We start from the raw sequence: 14,763 nt of genomic DNA on the forward strand, positions 1-14,763 counted from the left end.
ATGTTTTTGCTGATGTCACGGGAGCAACATTATCTAGCGCGACCAAGAACTCGTCTTGAACCACTTTCTGCCGGTGAATAAATGTTTTCCAATCCAATCCAAAAATCTCAAAAAGTGCTAACTACTATTAGTGGCCCTGTAGAGCGTGTTGTGATGGTGTTTCTGGAATGCAGTACTCGGGCGACGTGCTGTCGGTGTTTGGCAGCTTCAAACTGGACGACGTGAAGACGGCCCAATGGGCACTGCCAGAGAGCTCGGACAAGTCGTCTGGCAAGTCGGTGTACTTTGCCAAGTACCTCACCAGCCAGAAGGTGCGTACGAGAGCCTGCTTGCCTTTGTGTGCTGTGTGCAGCCTGTGGCTTTTGCCTTCTTGACTGAGCAGTAGCTTGCCAGTTTAAGCTGTGTAAGTTGTACTGTACAGCGCTTTACATGTTGTGGGCCATGGGTCACCCCTTCAGGATCGGGCATTGTATCTGAGGCTTTTTGTCCTTACACCGGCCCTGTATGTTGAATCCTGTGAGAGCTGTCTGTTGCCTCTGTATCTCTTCAGGCGTTGCGGGGCTTACAAATGTGGACCCTGATCTGAACACCATCGGATCTTCATTTACCATGCACTGTGTCAAAAAGATGCTGTAAAATGTTCTGAAGTCTTGTGAATCTTGTGCAGAAACATGCCCGGCGAAGCGTACAAAATGTGTTGCAAGCATGAAAGCACCTAAAATGGGCTGATTTGTTCACATAATGACTTCTTTTGACAGGGATCAATGAGAGGTGTAACTGAGTCCTTGAAAGCAGGGTAGAGTAGGTAACAATGTGGACTTATAAGTAGCTGACAAATTGCGTAGTTAATCTTCAGGGAAGTTGGGGAGTTCTCTGCAGTCCTGTCATAGTCTTGTACAAGAACTGAAAAATTGGAAAAGTGTTCTCACTGGATAACAATTAGCACCTGGAGGGGATATTTGCTCTCCTCAGTACTAGTACAAAACTTCAGGCAGCAGAGATATAGGGTAAGTGATGACTTAAGGGGGGAGCCTGGTCTTGAAAAGAAGATTTTATTAATCTAGTCGTAGTTATGAAATTTTCAGGGCACGGGTATTTTTGTGCACTGATTCTAGATATGTCATTTAATTTCATGTTGAACAATTCCTTGATCACTTATGCAATTTTGATGCAAATATAAGAGTTTTGAAGAAAATTTGCTGCGGGAAACTCTCTGAAATGCATGCTGTTGGGTTCTCTTGATACGAAGGAATGCAATAAGGGTAAAATTGTCATCCTGGCTATCATAGAACTTGAGTTATAGGGTACTGAAGCTGCCACTTCACAAACAGGAATACACATTTTTCTTCTCATTTCTGAAGTGACAACTTCAAAACCCTATAACTTAAGTTTTATGACAGGCAGGAAGACAATTTCACCCTTATTGTATTCGTTGGTGTCAAGAGAACCCAATGGCATACATTTCAGCAAGTTTCCCGCAAGAAATTTGTTTCAAAGCTCTTCACAAAATACACGCATGAAAATTACATAAGTGCTCAAGGGACTGTTTTACATTAAATTAAACTACATATTTAGAATCAGCACATAAAAATACATATTCCCTGAAAATTTCTTAACTGTGACTTCATTAATAAAAATTTTTTTTTCAAGACCAGTCTGGCCCCTTAAAGGTGACAAGGAAAAACAAGGCATCTAGCCTGCACTTGTCGCAAACCAACACATCCAACCAAAATATCTGTGGTGAGTTCTGCTCCTAAACGAAGGTTGTCCCCCTCCCCTTGCAGCTGCTGGAGCTGGAGCTGAGTGACAGCAACTTCCGCCGCTACGTCCTGGTGCAGTTTCTGATCCTCTTCCAGTACCTACAGTCCACCGTGCGCTTCAAACTGTTGAGTGGCCTCCTCTTCTTCTCTCTTCCGCAGTGTTCAGTACTCTTCCTTCCGTAAGGACACAGACTAAGAATGGTTGTGATGTCACAAAGTTTGCATATCTCCAGAATTAACAGACTGTGTAAACTCTTCCAGGCCTTGAGAATAGTTTCTTCATGACCACGCGTAGTGGTCCCAAGCAAAAGCTGTCACACGTAGACCAAGTGCTTTGCTCTAAAAATAATGGAGGGGTGCCCAGCTTTTAATGTTTGTGTGCCACTTTGGGATATGAAACCTTGGGATTATAACCATTTTCAGTTTATCGTGTTGAAAGTCAAGCCAAGTGCTGTTGCTCTTCAAATAAGGCCATGTCTAAACATCTAAACATTAATATGCATCCTAGGCAGTGAGGTAGCAGTGTTGTGCAGTGTAGCCTTTGGGATGCTTTGATGTTTTTGTGGCTTCATTTTGCCACATACCATGTGTTTCAGTGATGCCTGCAACCAATATTTAAGACTAGGGTTTTTGAGGTAAAGAGAAGCTTTCTGTGGCATAGTAATACCAATGTTTGCGGACAACAAAAAGCAGGTGAATAATGTCAACTAGTAATGCAGTTACATAAATTCCAATAGCTAATGCAGGTTATGATAGCAATTAGTGTCTTGTAGCCAGCAGTTACTAAGAGCCATATCTGTTCTTAGAGTTTCAAAAATGGATTTACCCTCACCTCTGTGGCTCAACAAATTTGGGCCATTTCTTGTGCCACTTGACAACTGCGTGCCTGTGGGGAACGCTGAGCAGTGGCCATCAAATTGCGACACTCCATGACATACGTGCCATGCCACATTCTGTGGGGCTCATGTCACAGTGTGGGTGGGGACACAGAATGTTCCTCACCTGCACTGGAGCAGCAGAGTGGCAAGGAGTGGGGAGCACTGCAGCATGGTTTAATGGACGTCACTTTGCGCTCCCCGCAGATGTGTGGTTTTCGAATGATGCGAGAAATGGCCCAAATTTGTTCAGCCACAGTGGTGAGGATAATCGCGTTATTCAAATTCTGAAAAAAAAAGATATGGCCATTACTAACGGCTGACTACAATTCACTAACTGAAATCAGGTGCCTATCAGTAATAGTTGAAATTCCCATATGTGCGGATGGTGATTCTCTGCTTTACATTTATAGACCCCTGGAAGTCCTCATACCCATCCCGATGCAGTGGTGCAGCGGTTAAGCGATGCGCCACTGCTCTGCGATGGCAAATGATCCCAGCTGTGGGCCTTGTGTGTTGTTGCTCTTCTCTAACGACCAATCAGTAATTGAACTGCCACTTGCCACAGTGGGGCAGGCCTCCCTGAAACTCCTGGTGTACCGTATTTTCCGGTGTATAAGACGCGGCTTTTTTTCAAAAATCTTGCTGGTGCGTCCTATACAAGTCTGCATCTTATACGCGAATTTTTCGTTTTTCTGCGAATTCGGAAATTACTCAGGTTCATGTTCAAGCTTTTTCACCGAAAAAGTATCGCTACCAATAACGCGGTTAATACTTCACTACGGGTATTGCCATGCGCATCTTTTTTAGGTGAACTTTATTATGAAACGGCGGTGAAAACGACTTCCGGCATCACAAACACGCGGTAGTTTTGGAGGCCCCAAGCAAAAATAATGTGAATTGCCAAAAGATGGCTTAAAATCGCGCTTCTCGCCATTGTCAAGACAAGACAAGCCAAGACAAGCCGGCATTTTTTTTAGTCGCTCTTTGCAACTGTGTTTGCTCTGTGTACGTAGTACGTCTGTAGTGCGAAGAGAATGTTTCAGCCACGTTGCCTCCAGACATAGGCAAACTTTTTGATAGCGCTCCCGAAGATGAAGACGTCGAAGGTTTTAAGTTAAAATAAAAAGTTGTTGCGGACATAAAGGGAGTACTTTCGTTTTTTTTTTCTTTTTTTGCTAAAACGTGGGCGGGTATGCCGTGAGTGTTGCCTTTTTCGATCACTTAGCGTTGCTTAAGAACTTCTCACAGGTATGGTGCACGATGGCCGCAAAAGCATGTTTAATTAAGCCTCACTAGGCTAACTGGGTAAATTGGGGTGCGTCTTATACACGGGTGCGTCTTATATACCAACTTTTTCAATTACAGCCTGCATATATGGCAGGTGCGTCTTATACAAGGGTGCATCTTATAGACCGGAAAATACGGTATTAGTTGCGCTGATTCGGTCCTCTGCTGCCATTTTGTGTCTCGTGCCTTGCAGTAGTGGCTATGGTTGTCATCCAGCTCTGACCACTGGTGCCCTTTTTTCTTCCTCCACCCCGCTTTTCAGGGATACCTATGTTCTGACGGAGGAGCAGTCAGCATGGCTGAAGAACACCCTCGCGCAGGTGTACAAGGTGGGCGCCTCCTCATTCGAACCTGCCATAACAAGGCACACCACCAGTGAGGCAACTGTGTGGTCACCATGTCACTAAGTGCTTGAGAAGGGGCTGCACATTAATTAGTTAACTGCACATACTGGCTTATTGTTTGGGCATTGGGCAAGGGTTTTGCTTGTTAACACTGAATGCTGAAAGGTGAATACAGCAAATTTTGAGAGCACGAAATGAGGTGTAAACAAGGCATATCATTAGGCAGTACTTGAAAAAAAAAAAAAAAAAAATGGCTGTCATGGAATTCCTGGCACTAGCAGCAGATGCAACAAAAACAAAAATATGTTAAAAATGCGCTGTTCCATGCAGTGATCTATAAGTGTGGCATTTCTTTTCGAATGGGTGCCTTTGCAGACACTACAGGCATCATTTGGTTTCTGCAGGCGGTGGTAGCATTGTAAATCGAATTTTCAAGTTGGGTGCAGCATGACCTTAGGTGCCAAGGTACAGTGTCAGTGTTTTCTTGACATGCACAGTGTAGTGTGAAAAGTTGGAGCAAACTTTACTTAGCAACAGATTTGATGAACTACTGGAATACTATCTTGACAAAACCAGTAACTAACACTTTTCAAGGCCTTTCCACTGCTAGGCCCTGTTAGGCAACGAAGTGTTGTTTTTATTTCAAGCATCTTGAACCGTATTTATGGACAGAAACCTCTGTAAAGAAAAAAAAAAAAGGAACTGATAGTTAATGGTGTGGCTAATCGAAGTTAGCGAAGCCAGTTTCCCAGAAATTTGCAAATTGCAGATTTTGCACGATTGGAACAGTCCTGCTAACAGCTGGCTTCCTTGCGACATCACGTGATGGTGCTGGCCTCCAGTGCAGTGGGGCTGCGAGTCTTCCTCCCAGGTAGACCAGCTGTAGCATCAGTCTCTGCAGTGCTGTTCTACTGGATGCCAGATTTGTTTTACAGGGGAGTATGTTGTGGACTCACATGCAGGGAAGGCCACTTGTGTGCTTTCGCACTAGTCTAGGTGTCTAGAAAGATGGGCTTTGCCTGTTTTCTTTTTCGGGAGCTTGCTGATAGGTGGGTCCGCGTTCTCTTTACTCCACATGGGCAGCTGCTGGAGGAAACGCCACCAGATGGAGCTGGGTTTGCCGCCTGCATCAAGGTAATGCTTGTGTCTCAAACTCTTTAAAGTGCCATTTGCAGTCTATTTGAATGCGTGGAACATTGTTTTGTTCCTGGAATAGTGCTAAAGCAGGTGCACGTGTGACTGTGTGAAGTAATGGTGTCACTGCTGGGATGTCTCATGACTTTTTATGAGGAAACCGGTCAAAAAGACAAAGGACAAGAAAGTAAGGCGCACATAATGAGACTGGCAGTGTTTGGCATTCTGGGAAACAATGTTCAGCAATGTCTAATAACATGAGCATTCTTGGAAGAGGCAGGAGCAGAGAAGAACATGAATTTCTAGAAGTCTTTTACATCAGGTAACACTAGAATGACTGCAGCAACATGCCATCACTCTCTCTGCCTGTAGGAGAAAATATTTGTTTCGTCTCTTCAAGACAGCGCGCAATATATTTGTTTCAGCCTGATATTTCCCCACTATCGCCAGCATCGTCATGTTGGCCTTCCTTTCTTGTTGTTCGCTTCTTGACTGGTTTCCTCATTAAGCTCGTTTCTGTCTGCCCCAAATCTCGAATATCATGGGCTTTACTAGCTGTAGTTGTCCTGTGCACATCAATAACCGAGTTAGTTCGTAGTACTTGGGTGCAGACAGAAACGAAGCCACATTGTGTCATGCCTGCTGCTCTGTTCTTCTGCATTGTGAGCTCAGAGGCATCACAGATGCCCATCTAGTCGTGGAAGTTGCGGTGGCACTTCTTTGACAGTGGCCATTGGTGTGGTCACTAGCTTCACATTGCACATGCTACGTGTGTGATCACTGGATGCAGCACATCCTCCAACGAGAAGAGTCGTGGAATGCCTGGAAGAACGAGGGGTGTCCCGACTTCAAGGAAGCACGGCCTGTGGAGCCGCCGCGGGAAACAAGGTGAGCACCATGCTGAGCAGTGTGCCGCTGCCATCTTTGCCTGAGCATGAATGCAGCCGTTGAGTCGCATGGTCACGTTGGTTCCTCTCGAACATCTTCTTGGAGAACATTTTAAACAGGTGCAACTGCATTGTACTGTGGTTGTGCAGAATGAATATCCTAATCAAAAACACCCTATTGCAACGACAGCTGTTTTGTCAGTGTTACTCTTTATGCAGTGTCGGTTTCATTGGCCTAGTGACGCTTCAGGTGCAATGTGCCACTCTGATTGGTCAGAATGGAATGACGTCACACATAACATCATGACAGCATGCCAAGCTGATTGGCCAGAATGCCAAGCTCTGATTGCTCTGAACGCAATGACATCACTTGAGATGTCACGAGGCATTGTCTACAGCTTACCCATGGTGCTTAATGCAAGTGTAGTGCATAACCGCGACGAACATCATACACCCCTACCCAGGGTTAGTAAACACTTGTACTAGCATTGGCAGTTTGAAATTCTCATTACTGTAGTATTGAATGTCCGAACAATTTCTATTCTTTTTTTTTTTACCGGAGCGTAGCAGTGATGTTGTTATACTCCTGGGTTGTGCACTTGGTGACAATGTTTTTTAACCATGAATGTGCGTAACTGTGCAGTTGGTTGAAGAACCTTGCGGGGAGGGGGAGTGGGTGGACACTGGGTATATCTGTTGCGGGGAGCAGTAGGTTGTCGGGCTGGTGGTGACCAGGAATTTGTATTTGCTGCCAGAAATACTGCACCAGTTTAGTTGGCTTACTTCGTTGATGCTCTGTGCTGTTGTGTTACAACGCTGCAATTTTAACCAACCACTGCTGAGGGATACGTGTCTGTGGATGGTGGGATTAATTTTTTAGGCTGGCCTTGAGTACTATCAACACATGTAGTTTTTTCTGCCTGATGTGACCTTAACTTCATAGCCACTGGTCAGCTGTTGAAACTGAAAACAGAGCTACATGGGCGAGTAAATTTAACTAGTATAGATTACCTACTTGCCCTTTTTACTGATGCCTCATGCATCATTACCAAGAACAGAAATTTCACTCCTTTGTTCCGTGTGTGTTCTACATCTCTGGCACTGTCTGCATTGAAGCATCAGTGAGTGATGCTTACTGAATTCAGTGGCGCCCACGTGTCTAAGCGTCGTGCCGTGTAATCAGTAGCAGGGATTTGGTGCTTCATTTTCTTGGAGATTTGCAGCGGCACGGCAGGTTTTAATGGGAATGGCGTCTCCTCCCGCACTGTGCAGGCCCAAGAGGAGACTGGGGGACGAGGTCAAGGCTGCCATGGCAAGCAAGAAGGTGGTCCTTGGCGAGTATGTGCCCTCCTTGTCATGTACTGCATGAAAGTGCTTCTACGAGGGTGTACCCAAAAGAAACCGGACTTATTTTTGTTTGAACTTATTTGTTCACATTTTAAGCACAGACCTTCAATCTCCTTCAAAGTATTCCCCACTTGCAATGATACGCTTGTCGAATCTTTCATTTCATTTTTCAAAACATTGTTTAAACTCATCTTTTGTGATGCTTGACAATGCCTCCGTCGTTTTTTTTCTTCACCTCAGCAACATCAGCGAAACGCTTTCCATTCACCCATTTTTTCATTCTAGGTAACAAAGAAAGTAGCACGGGGCAAGGTCGGCAGAGTATGACAGTTGAGGAATAGGGGTCATGCCATTTTTGGTCCAAAACTGTCGTAGAGACACGGCTGTGTGAGCAGGGGCATTGCCATGATGGAAAAACCAGACACCCGACCGCCACAAATCTGGCCGCTTCCACCGCACACTGCTGCCCAATCTTTTCAAAACATCCAAGTAGAAAGTCTGGCAAACTGTCTGACCCTGCGGAAAGAATTCTCAATGGACGACTCCTCTCACGTCGAAAAACAAATCAGCATTGTTTTGAGGTTTGATTTCACCTGACGACCTTTCTTAAGGCGAGATGAATTTGAAGTTTTCCACTGGCATGATTGTTGCTTTGATTCAGGATTCGATTCAGGAACACTTGAGTTGTCCCCATAGCATCATCCTTGTACGTCTTTATTAATATTTCAAGAGTTTCCATTCAACTTTTTCCGAGCAAAAATCAGAATTTCACCGGCGCACGCTGTTCACGAAAATCAGCCATTGCAAAAACGACGTTCACACAAAACAGTCGTCACTCTAAAACTCTGCCTAAACTAGTCTGACCTCCTTCAACGACGGCACTCGGCTTACTGACTCTGGAATTTTCGTTCTATGCGCTCCAAGTGGCAAAACGCGGTTCCACAGAAGCTTTGCCGACCAAAAAATTTAATCCGGTTTCTTTTGGGTACCCCCTCGTAATGCTTTGCTTTCTAGTTTGTTCGTTTGTTTATTAGTTAGTTTTCTTATTTATTTAATTATTCTGTCAACCCCTAGTTTGGCTTCATATGGCCCAGATAAAGAAAATTAACCAGATACTATGTCCAGTCCACCTTGAAAGGTTTCCAGCTGGGAAATGGCATTTCCAGCCAACTCCAGCTGGAACATTGTTTGCTTCCAGCTTGAAATGCCCTTTCCAGTCTCTCCAGCATAGCTATGTAGTTGGTTAAGGTCCAGCTGAAATTGTTCTGTCCATTTTCTCCAGGGCTTGCATTGAAACATGCTGTTAAGTGTACATGTCCCGCTGATCCCCGGGGTGTAAACTGTGCCCCCAGCTTTGTTCGAACAATCAGTATGTGATGATTTGGATTCAGCACAAGATTGAAATCTCCTTTTCTGTATTCCGAACTTTTGGCCATGCGCTGGGAGAAAATCTTCTTTGCGGAAAAAGTCACGAAATTTTTAAACTGCGGAGGAATTTTAGAGCGTCCCCTCTTTTCTCCATTATGTGCCTATGTTAGTTGCACTGTTAGAAGACCGGTTAAATGCTTAAAAGTGCTTTGATACCTCTCTAATGGAAGCGATTCACTTTGTCCTTAACCATTGGAAGAGAAGGGGGGGGGGGGGGCAGGTCCTAAACAAAAACTTTTTTACTGCACTAAACTTCTTTTGTACCGCATGTTCCGTATTTATCGGTCCCTGTTACGAAAAATTCCGGTGTGCAATCTACTGAACTATATGGGCTCAAAACGCCGACTACAAGGTACCTTATCATGGTCTTCGTCTTTCGATCAGTAATTTAACATCTAAAATTGCCTGCATTTTCCAGAATCGGCGAAAAGCTACATTCAGCTGTGGCAGAACTTTTTGTCCAGGCGAGCAAAGAAGCCAGTGTGAAAGACTGCGCCATCTGGCGAGTGGTGTTAACTTCAAGGAGCAGACGATACGCACATCCGAAGAAACCGCGCGAGGTGCGCATTCCCGCCCCAAGTGAAATCTGTTGCCTCACCGCTCGCCAGATGGCGCAGCCTGTCAAAGTGGCTTCTTTGCTCGCCTGGACGAAAAGTTCTGCCGCAGCTGAATGCAGTTCTTCGGCGATTCCTGAAAATGCAGGCAAGTTTAGATGTTAAATTACATATCGAAAGACGAAGACAATCATAAGCTACCTTTTAGTCGGCGTTTGAGCCCATATACAGTCTAGCCCGGTTATAACGAAGTCGGCGGGAATCGGAAATCACTTCGCATATCTGCTATTTCGTTATATGTGGACTACGAAAAAAAATGCAAACATCGGCATACCGATTTATTGCCGCTGAAAGAAGTCGTCCAGCGTCCCCTGAACACGTTTCGCGAGTGCGGACTTCAGGATTGCGGCTTCCATACCATCCAACTGCGAACCAAAGATCTGGTCGAACTCTGCGATAACGATAAAAATGAGCCACGCTTCCAACATGCACAATGCTGCCGCGCTTTCTCCCTGCCTTGTGCACCGCGGCACCGACATAAAACAAAGCGCGCGCTGCCACACCTCCTGCAGACTGCAGTCCAGCCGTGGCGCCGACTGCCTGGGAGAAATAGAGAACCGAGATTGGCCAAGACGGCCGCTCTCTGCGACGTCATCGAAAAAAAAAAAATCGTCTCTGTTCTTTTTTACATTTTTCCCCTGCGCGGCGTGCTCTACCGCTCTACGCCGTGACGCCGTTCAAGGACGGCGCAACACGAGACCGGCGTGCCATGCGATGCAGTGAAGCAACCTTTCGCTCCGCAGGAGAGCAGACGACGCCACGAAAGGACGCCGTCAGCCGAATTTTGCTCTTATTTTGGCAGATTATTTTTCGGTTGGTATTAAATCTCTTCGTTATATCCGCTGACGCACTCTTATTTACTTCGTTAAAACCGGACCCAAAATGTATTGAAAATGCAAAAATGGGAATGGGAAATTTAAATCCCTTCGTTATAACCGCTATTTCGCTATAATTGGCTTCGTTATAAACGGGTTAGACTGTAGTCCAGTAGTTTGCGCAGGAGAATTTTTTCTAACAAGGACAGATAAATGCGGAACAGGTGGTAGTTGACCATGCCTGTGATTCTGTTTATTGACAAATTTCCCGTTTGTGGTCATCGTCTATGCAGTGCCGAGATGAACCGGCTGTGGAACCTGTGCCCGGACAACTGGGAAGCGTGCTCGTCACCCCGGCGGGACTTTGTGCCCAGCCTGGAGAAGTTCTTTGACATTGGCGCCGACCAAGCTGACCCTGCGGCCGCAGCCAAGAGCCGAGCCAAGTAGGCGCCTCTCTCTGGCTGAATTGGGACTCGTCGAACTGGTTGCCAGGAGGGTCAACTCTCAGTACCGTTCACTCGCGGCTACATTGCCGCTTGCTTGTATGGGGCACAACTGCTAGGTCAATGTGTAAAGCCTCTGTTTATTGCAAAAAGAAAAAGTGCGTGCTTTATTGAAAACTTATCAGGACGTTACTCACAATCATATTTTAGGCAGAATTGAATCTTGGACATTGAATCATTGTGTAAGCTGCGATTATCAGAGGTTGATTTTTCAGATTTCAAAAGTGATCCACAGCTATTCGTTCAAAATATTCAAAACTTCCACCACATTATGAATTTAGGAAAGACCAATTTAAAAAAAAAAATAAATGGAGGATGAACTATGGAACTCAATTATTCAGTTGACAAATTTCTAACCCGTTGGACTGCTATTCTGATCTGATTGATGTCATGGAAACCTGTTCCTCTTTACCTGCTTTCTGAAAACAGGCAAAGATTTTTGTCTCGAATCATGTTTAAACCAGCTCATGTTTGTAGGCAATGCAGTGTCTGTATATTTGCTGTTGTTGTTTAGGAGGTCCACTTCTTCTGGGATGTCTTTCTTTTCGCTTTGTCAAGTGAAGATATTTGTGGTTATTATCATTTTTTAATTACATTGATTTAGCAGTGGTGTACTTTACATACCTATCTTTATTGCATTATGTGAGGTATTGCAGTCTTCATGTAATAGTATTGTGTATTTTGTCTGTCATATTGTATTTGTATAGTTTTGAAACTGTAGCTGTATGAGCAAAGGGTGTTTAGGGCCTAGTCAGATGACCGCGTGTGTCATCTTTAGCCCTCTTCACCCAGACAGTTGTATTTTGTATTTTGTCTAAATTTCAATAAATTCAAATTCAAACGTGTGGGAAAGGTGCCTGCGCTCAGCAGGTGCTTTGAAAGTGTAGCTTGCAGTCTGCGAGCTTTGGAGTAAAATCAGCAGTTTTTAAAAAATGGTCATGATATATACCGTATTTATTTGCATAATTTGCACACTTTCTTTAAATTAAAGCTTCAAGAAGAGGGTGCACAAATTATGTGAAGACTTCACTAGCACACCCCAAAAAACTCTACAAAGGTCATATTGCGCAATTTGTACTATATATTGCCACCAATATGTGGAAGCGCCCAACTCGCACCCCACACTGGTTAAAAAGATTCCCCTCCCCTTCCACTCTGTCTCACTGTAAGTAGAATTAAACGCACAATGGCACAATCGCAGAGCCAGCAGGCAAAGGCAGATGGAGGAAGGAGGCCATTAAAAGGTGGTTAAAGTTTTTTCTTATAAACCCACCAAATAAACTAGCAGTGTGCAAATTACACGGGGGCGCAAATTACGCAAGTAAATGTGGTACTTACTTGTTTCACTGGGTATCAGTCAGCACAAAATGTCCAAAAAAAGTCACAATATTACAGAAAAAACATGAACATCATGCTCACTACCAAGGTATACCATATTATCTCGTGTAAGGGCCGCACCCTCTGTGTTGGTCCGGATAGATGAGAAAAAATATGCTTATACATTTTCAAAATTCACATCCAAATTTAAAAAAAAAAAAGTGCAGCCCTTGCACGAGTTTTACAGTATTGGGAGAGTTGTGGTTGTCTTAATGAACTGCTGTGAATGTTGCGTATATCGATACATGTTAACTCATAGCACAGGAGGCCACACTGTGCAAATGCACTTAATGCTAAGTTTGTTTAAAGAGATGCAATTTTTGTTCCAAGTAAAATATGATTCTGTGGCTCTTTCTTGCAGAGAAAATTATTTTAAAAACTTTCCTGCTGCTGTCTATTCAAACTTGTAATTTCAAGACTGAAAAGGACTCCGTGATCACCATTTGAAGAGGGCGGCGCTGTAGCCTAGCCTCAGGGATTCTCGTGAAATGACTTAAATTCACCGGAGTTTGCAAAAAATGGCCAGTGATGGCAACACCAGCATTTCGTTCTTTTACCTCTCCTAGCTTTCCAAACCTCCGTTTTCAGTGAAAGTAATGTTTATGTCTTTGGAAAGTGATGATGTACTTTTGATACAGGCCAGCCTCAGTTTGTCCTTAGTGTTCTTTTAAATAAACTCTGGATGCTGATTAAACGTGCATGATAATGGGTAATTACTCCCGCATTACAAACCCACTCCACCTTGGGGGATTCCCCTAAGTATTGAACTAAACGCAGCCTCTTGCACTAGCATGTTGAACTTGAACACGGGTGTTTGGTTCCAGGAGCATGTACCAGAGCAATTCCGGGTGGCGGTCGCTGCGCCTGCTGTCGCAGAAGTCGCCCCACTTCTTCACCAGCAGCAACCAGCCCATCAAGAGCCTCCCCCTTTACCTGGAGTCCATGGTGATGCGGCTGGCCAAGGAGCTGCCCCTCAACACACAGGTCTGTGTTGCTCTCCACACTGGACTACCTGGGGAGGCAGTTCCACGTATCAAACATATCTTATCCAAAGTTTTATATTCACTACTATGTATGCGCATTGCGACGCAGGCCGCCACGTTGGCTCAGTGGTTATGGCGCTCGGCTGCTGAACCAAGAGACGCCGGTTTGATCCCGGCCACTGGCGGCCAAATTTCTATGGAGGCGAAATTCTAGAGGCCCGTGTGCTATGCAGTGTCAGGGCATGTTAGAGAACCCCAGGTGGTCGAAATTTCCGGAGCCCTCCACTACGGCGTCTCTCATAGCCTTAGTTGCTTTGGGACGTTATAAACCAAACCAATCAAGTCTTGAAATTATATTTCTACTTGGTTGCAGGTGTCGTCTGTGGTTCCTACCTTCACCATTATTTATTTATATTTACCGCCGCGGTGGATCAGTGGTTATGGCACTCGGCTGCTGACCTGAAAGACGCCGGTTTGATCCCGGCCACTGGCGGCCAAATTTCTATGGAGGCGAAATTCTAGAGGCCCGTGTGCTATGCAGTGTCAGGGCATGTTAGAGAACCTCAGGTGGTCGAAATTTCCGGAGCCCTCCACTGCGGCCTCCCTCGTAGCCCGAGTTGCTTTGGAACGTTAAACCCCCGTAAACCTAAACCTAAACATTTCGACGCATTTTTTTTTAGAGCGAAAGTGCCCTCATTTAACTGTTCTGTATTTGCCAAATTGTTTAAAGGTCAATTGGACACCTTCAGTAGCATATGCTGCAGCTCGCAAATCATTTCCTTTCATTTCTATTTTGTTTTTAATAAATCACGAACAGTAGCACAGGCACCTCATTTTAGTTGCATGTTTTCTTCTCTGTAGTGGTGCATAAGACATTAGAATACTTGAATTACAATGTCATATTCCCCCTAGGACTGCTAAATTATTTGTAATTGAATTTCTTCTCTCATGTGTCTCAGTTTCATCAGTGAAATGATGGCTGTTACGTGAGGCAAGAAAAAAAACTGCGACAAAGCTGCTGATACGTTGTTTGTTATCATTCTAGCTCTTGAAGCACGCTGGCTTAACTGTTGTAGTTAATTAAAACTACCTGTCAGCGACTATATTGGTGTTTTTTTCATGCCTTACATGGCCTAAGCACACCTTACAAATCACAGCCATCGTTCGGCTGATGAAACAGGAATTGATGCAGCGTGAGAGAAGAATTGCAAGTGTAGGTTATTTAGCAGTAGTAGGAGAATACCACATGGCAATCCATGTATACTAATTCCTAGTGCATCATTTGAACGAAGCAAACATGCAAGCCAAAATTCAGTTTCTATACATGGTTTTGTCATTTACGAACAAACATGGTTGCTGATGATGATACTAGCCCCAAAGCACTTCCGGTATCAATGGCGCTGTGT

At 44.5% G+C, this 14,763-nt stretch overlaps 1 protein-coding gene across 1 annotated transcript in view; it reads left to right on the forward strand.

Annotated features, from left to right (window-relative positions):
- Hpr1 (THO complex 1-like protein Hpr1) overlaps nucleotides 1-14,763 on the forward strand; it is a 28,563-nt gene that overhangs the window by 7,463 nt on the left and 6,337 nt on the right. The window contains exons 10-17 of the mRNA XM_089551641.1: nucleotides 174-311; nucleotides 1,785-1,885; nucleotides 4,188-4,254; nucleotides 5,353-5,403; nucleotides 6,194-6,291; nucleotides 7,563-7,628; nucleotides 10,788-10,937; nucleotides 13,199-13,358. Coding sequence (XP_089407767.1) covers nucleotides 174-311; nucleotides 1,785-1,885; nucleotides 4,188-4,254; nucleotides 5,353-5,403; nucleotides 6,194-6,291; nucleotides 7,563-7,628; nucleotides 10,788-10,937; nucleotides 13,199-13,358 — 831 coding nt within the window. The remainder of the gene's footprint in view (nucleotides 1-173; nucleotides 312-1,784; nucleotides 1,886-4,187; nucleotides 4,255-5,352; nucleotides 5,404-6,193; nucleotides 6,292-7,562; nucleotides 7,629-10,787; nucleotides 10,938-13,198; nucleotides 13,359-14,763) is intronic.

This window comes from Amblyomma mixtum, chromosome 7 (genome assembly GCF_055824585.1).
Source record: "Amblyomma mixtum isolate Tamu chromosome 7, ASM5582458v1, whole genome shotgun sequence".
Taxonomy (NCBI): domain Eukaryota; kingdom Metazoa; phylum Arthropoda; class Arachnida; order Ixodida; family Ixodidae; genus Amblyomma; species Amblyomma mixtum.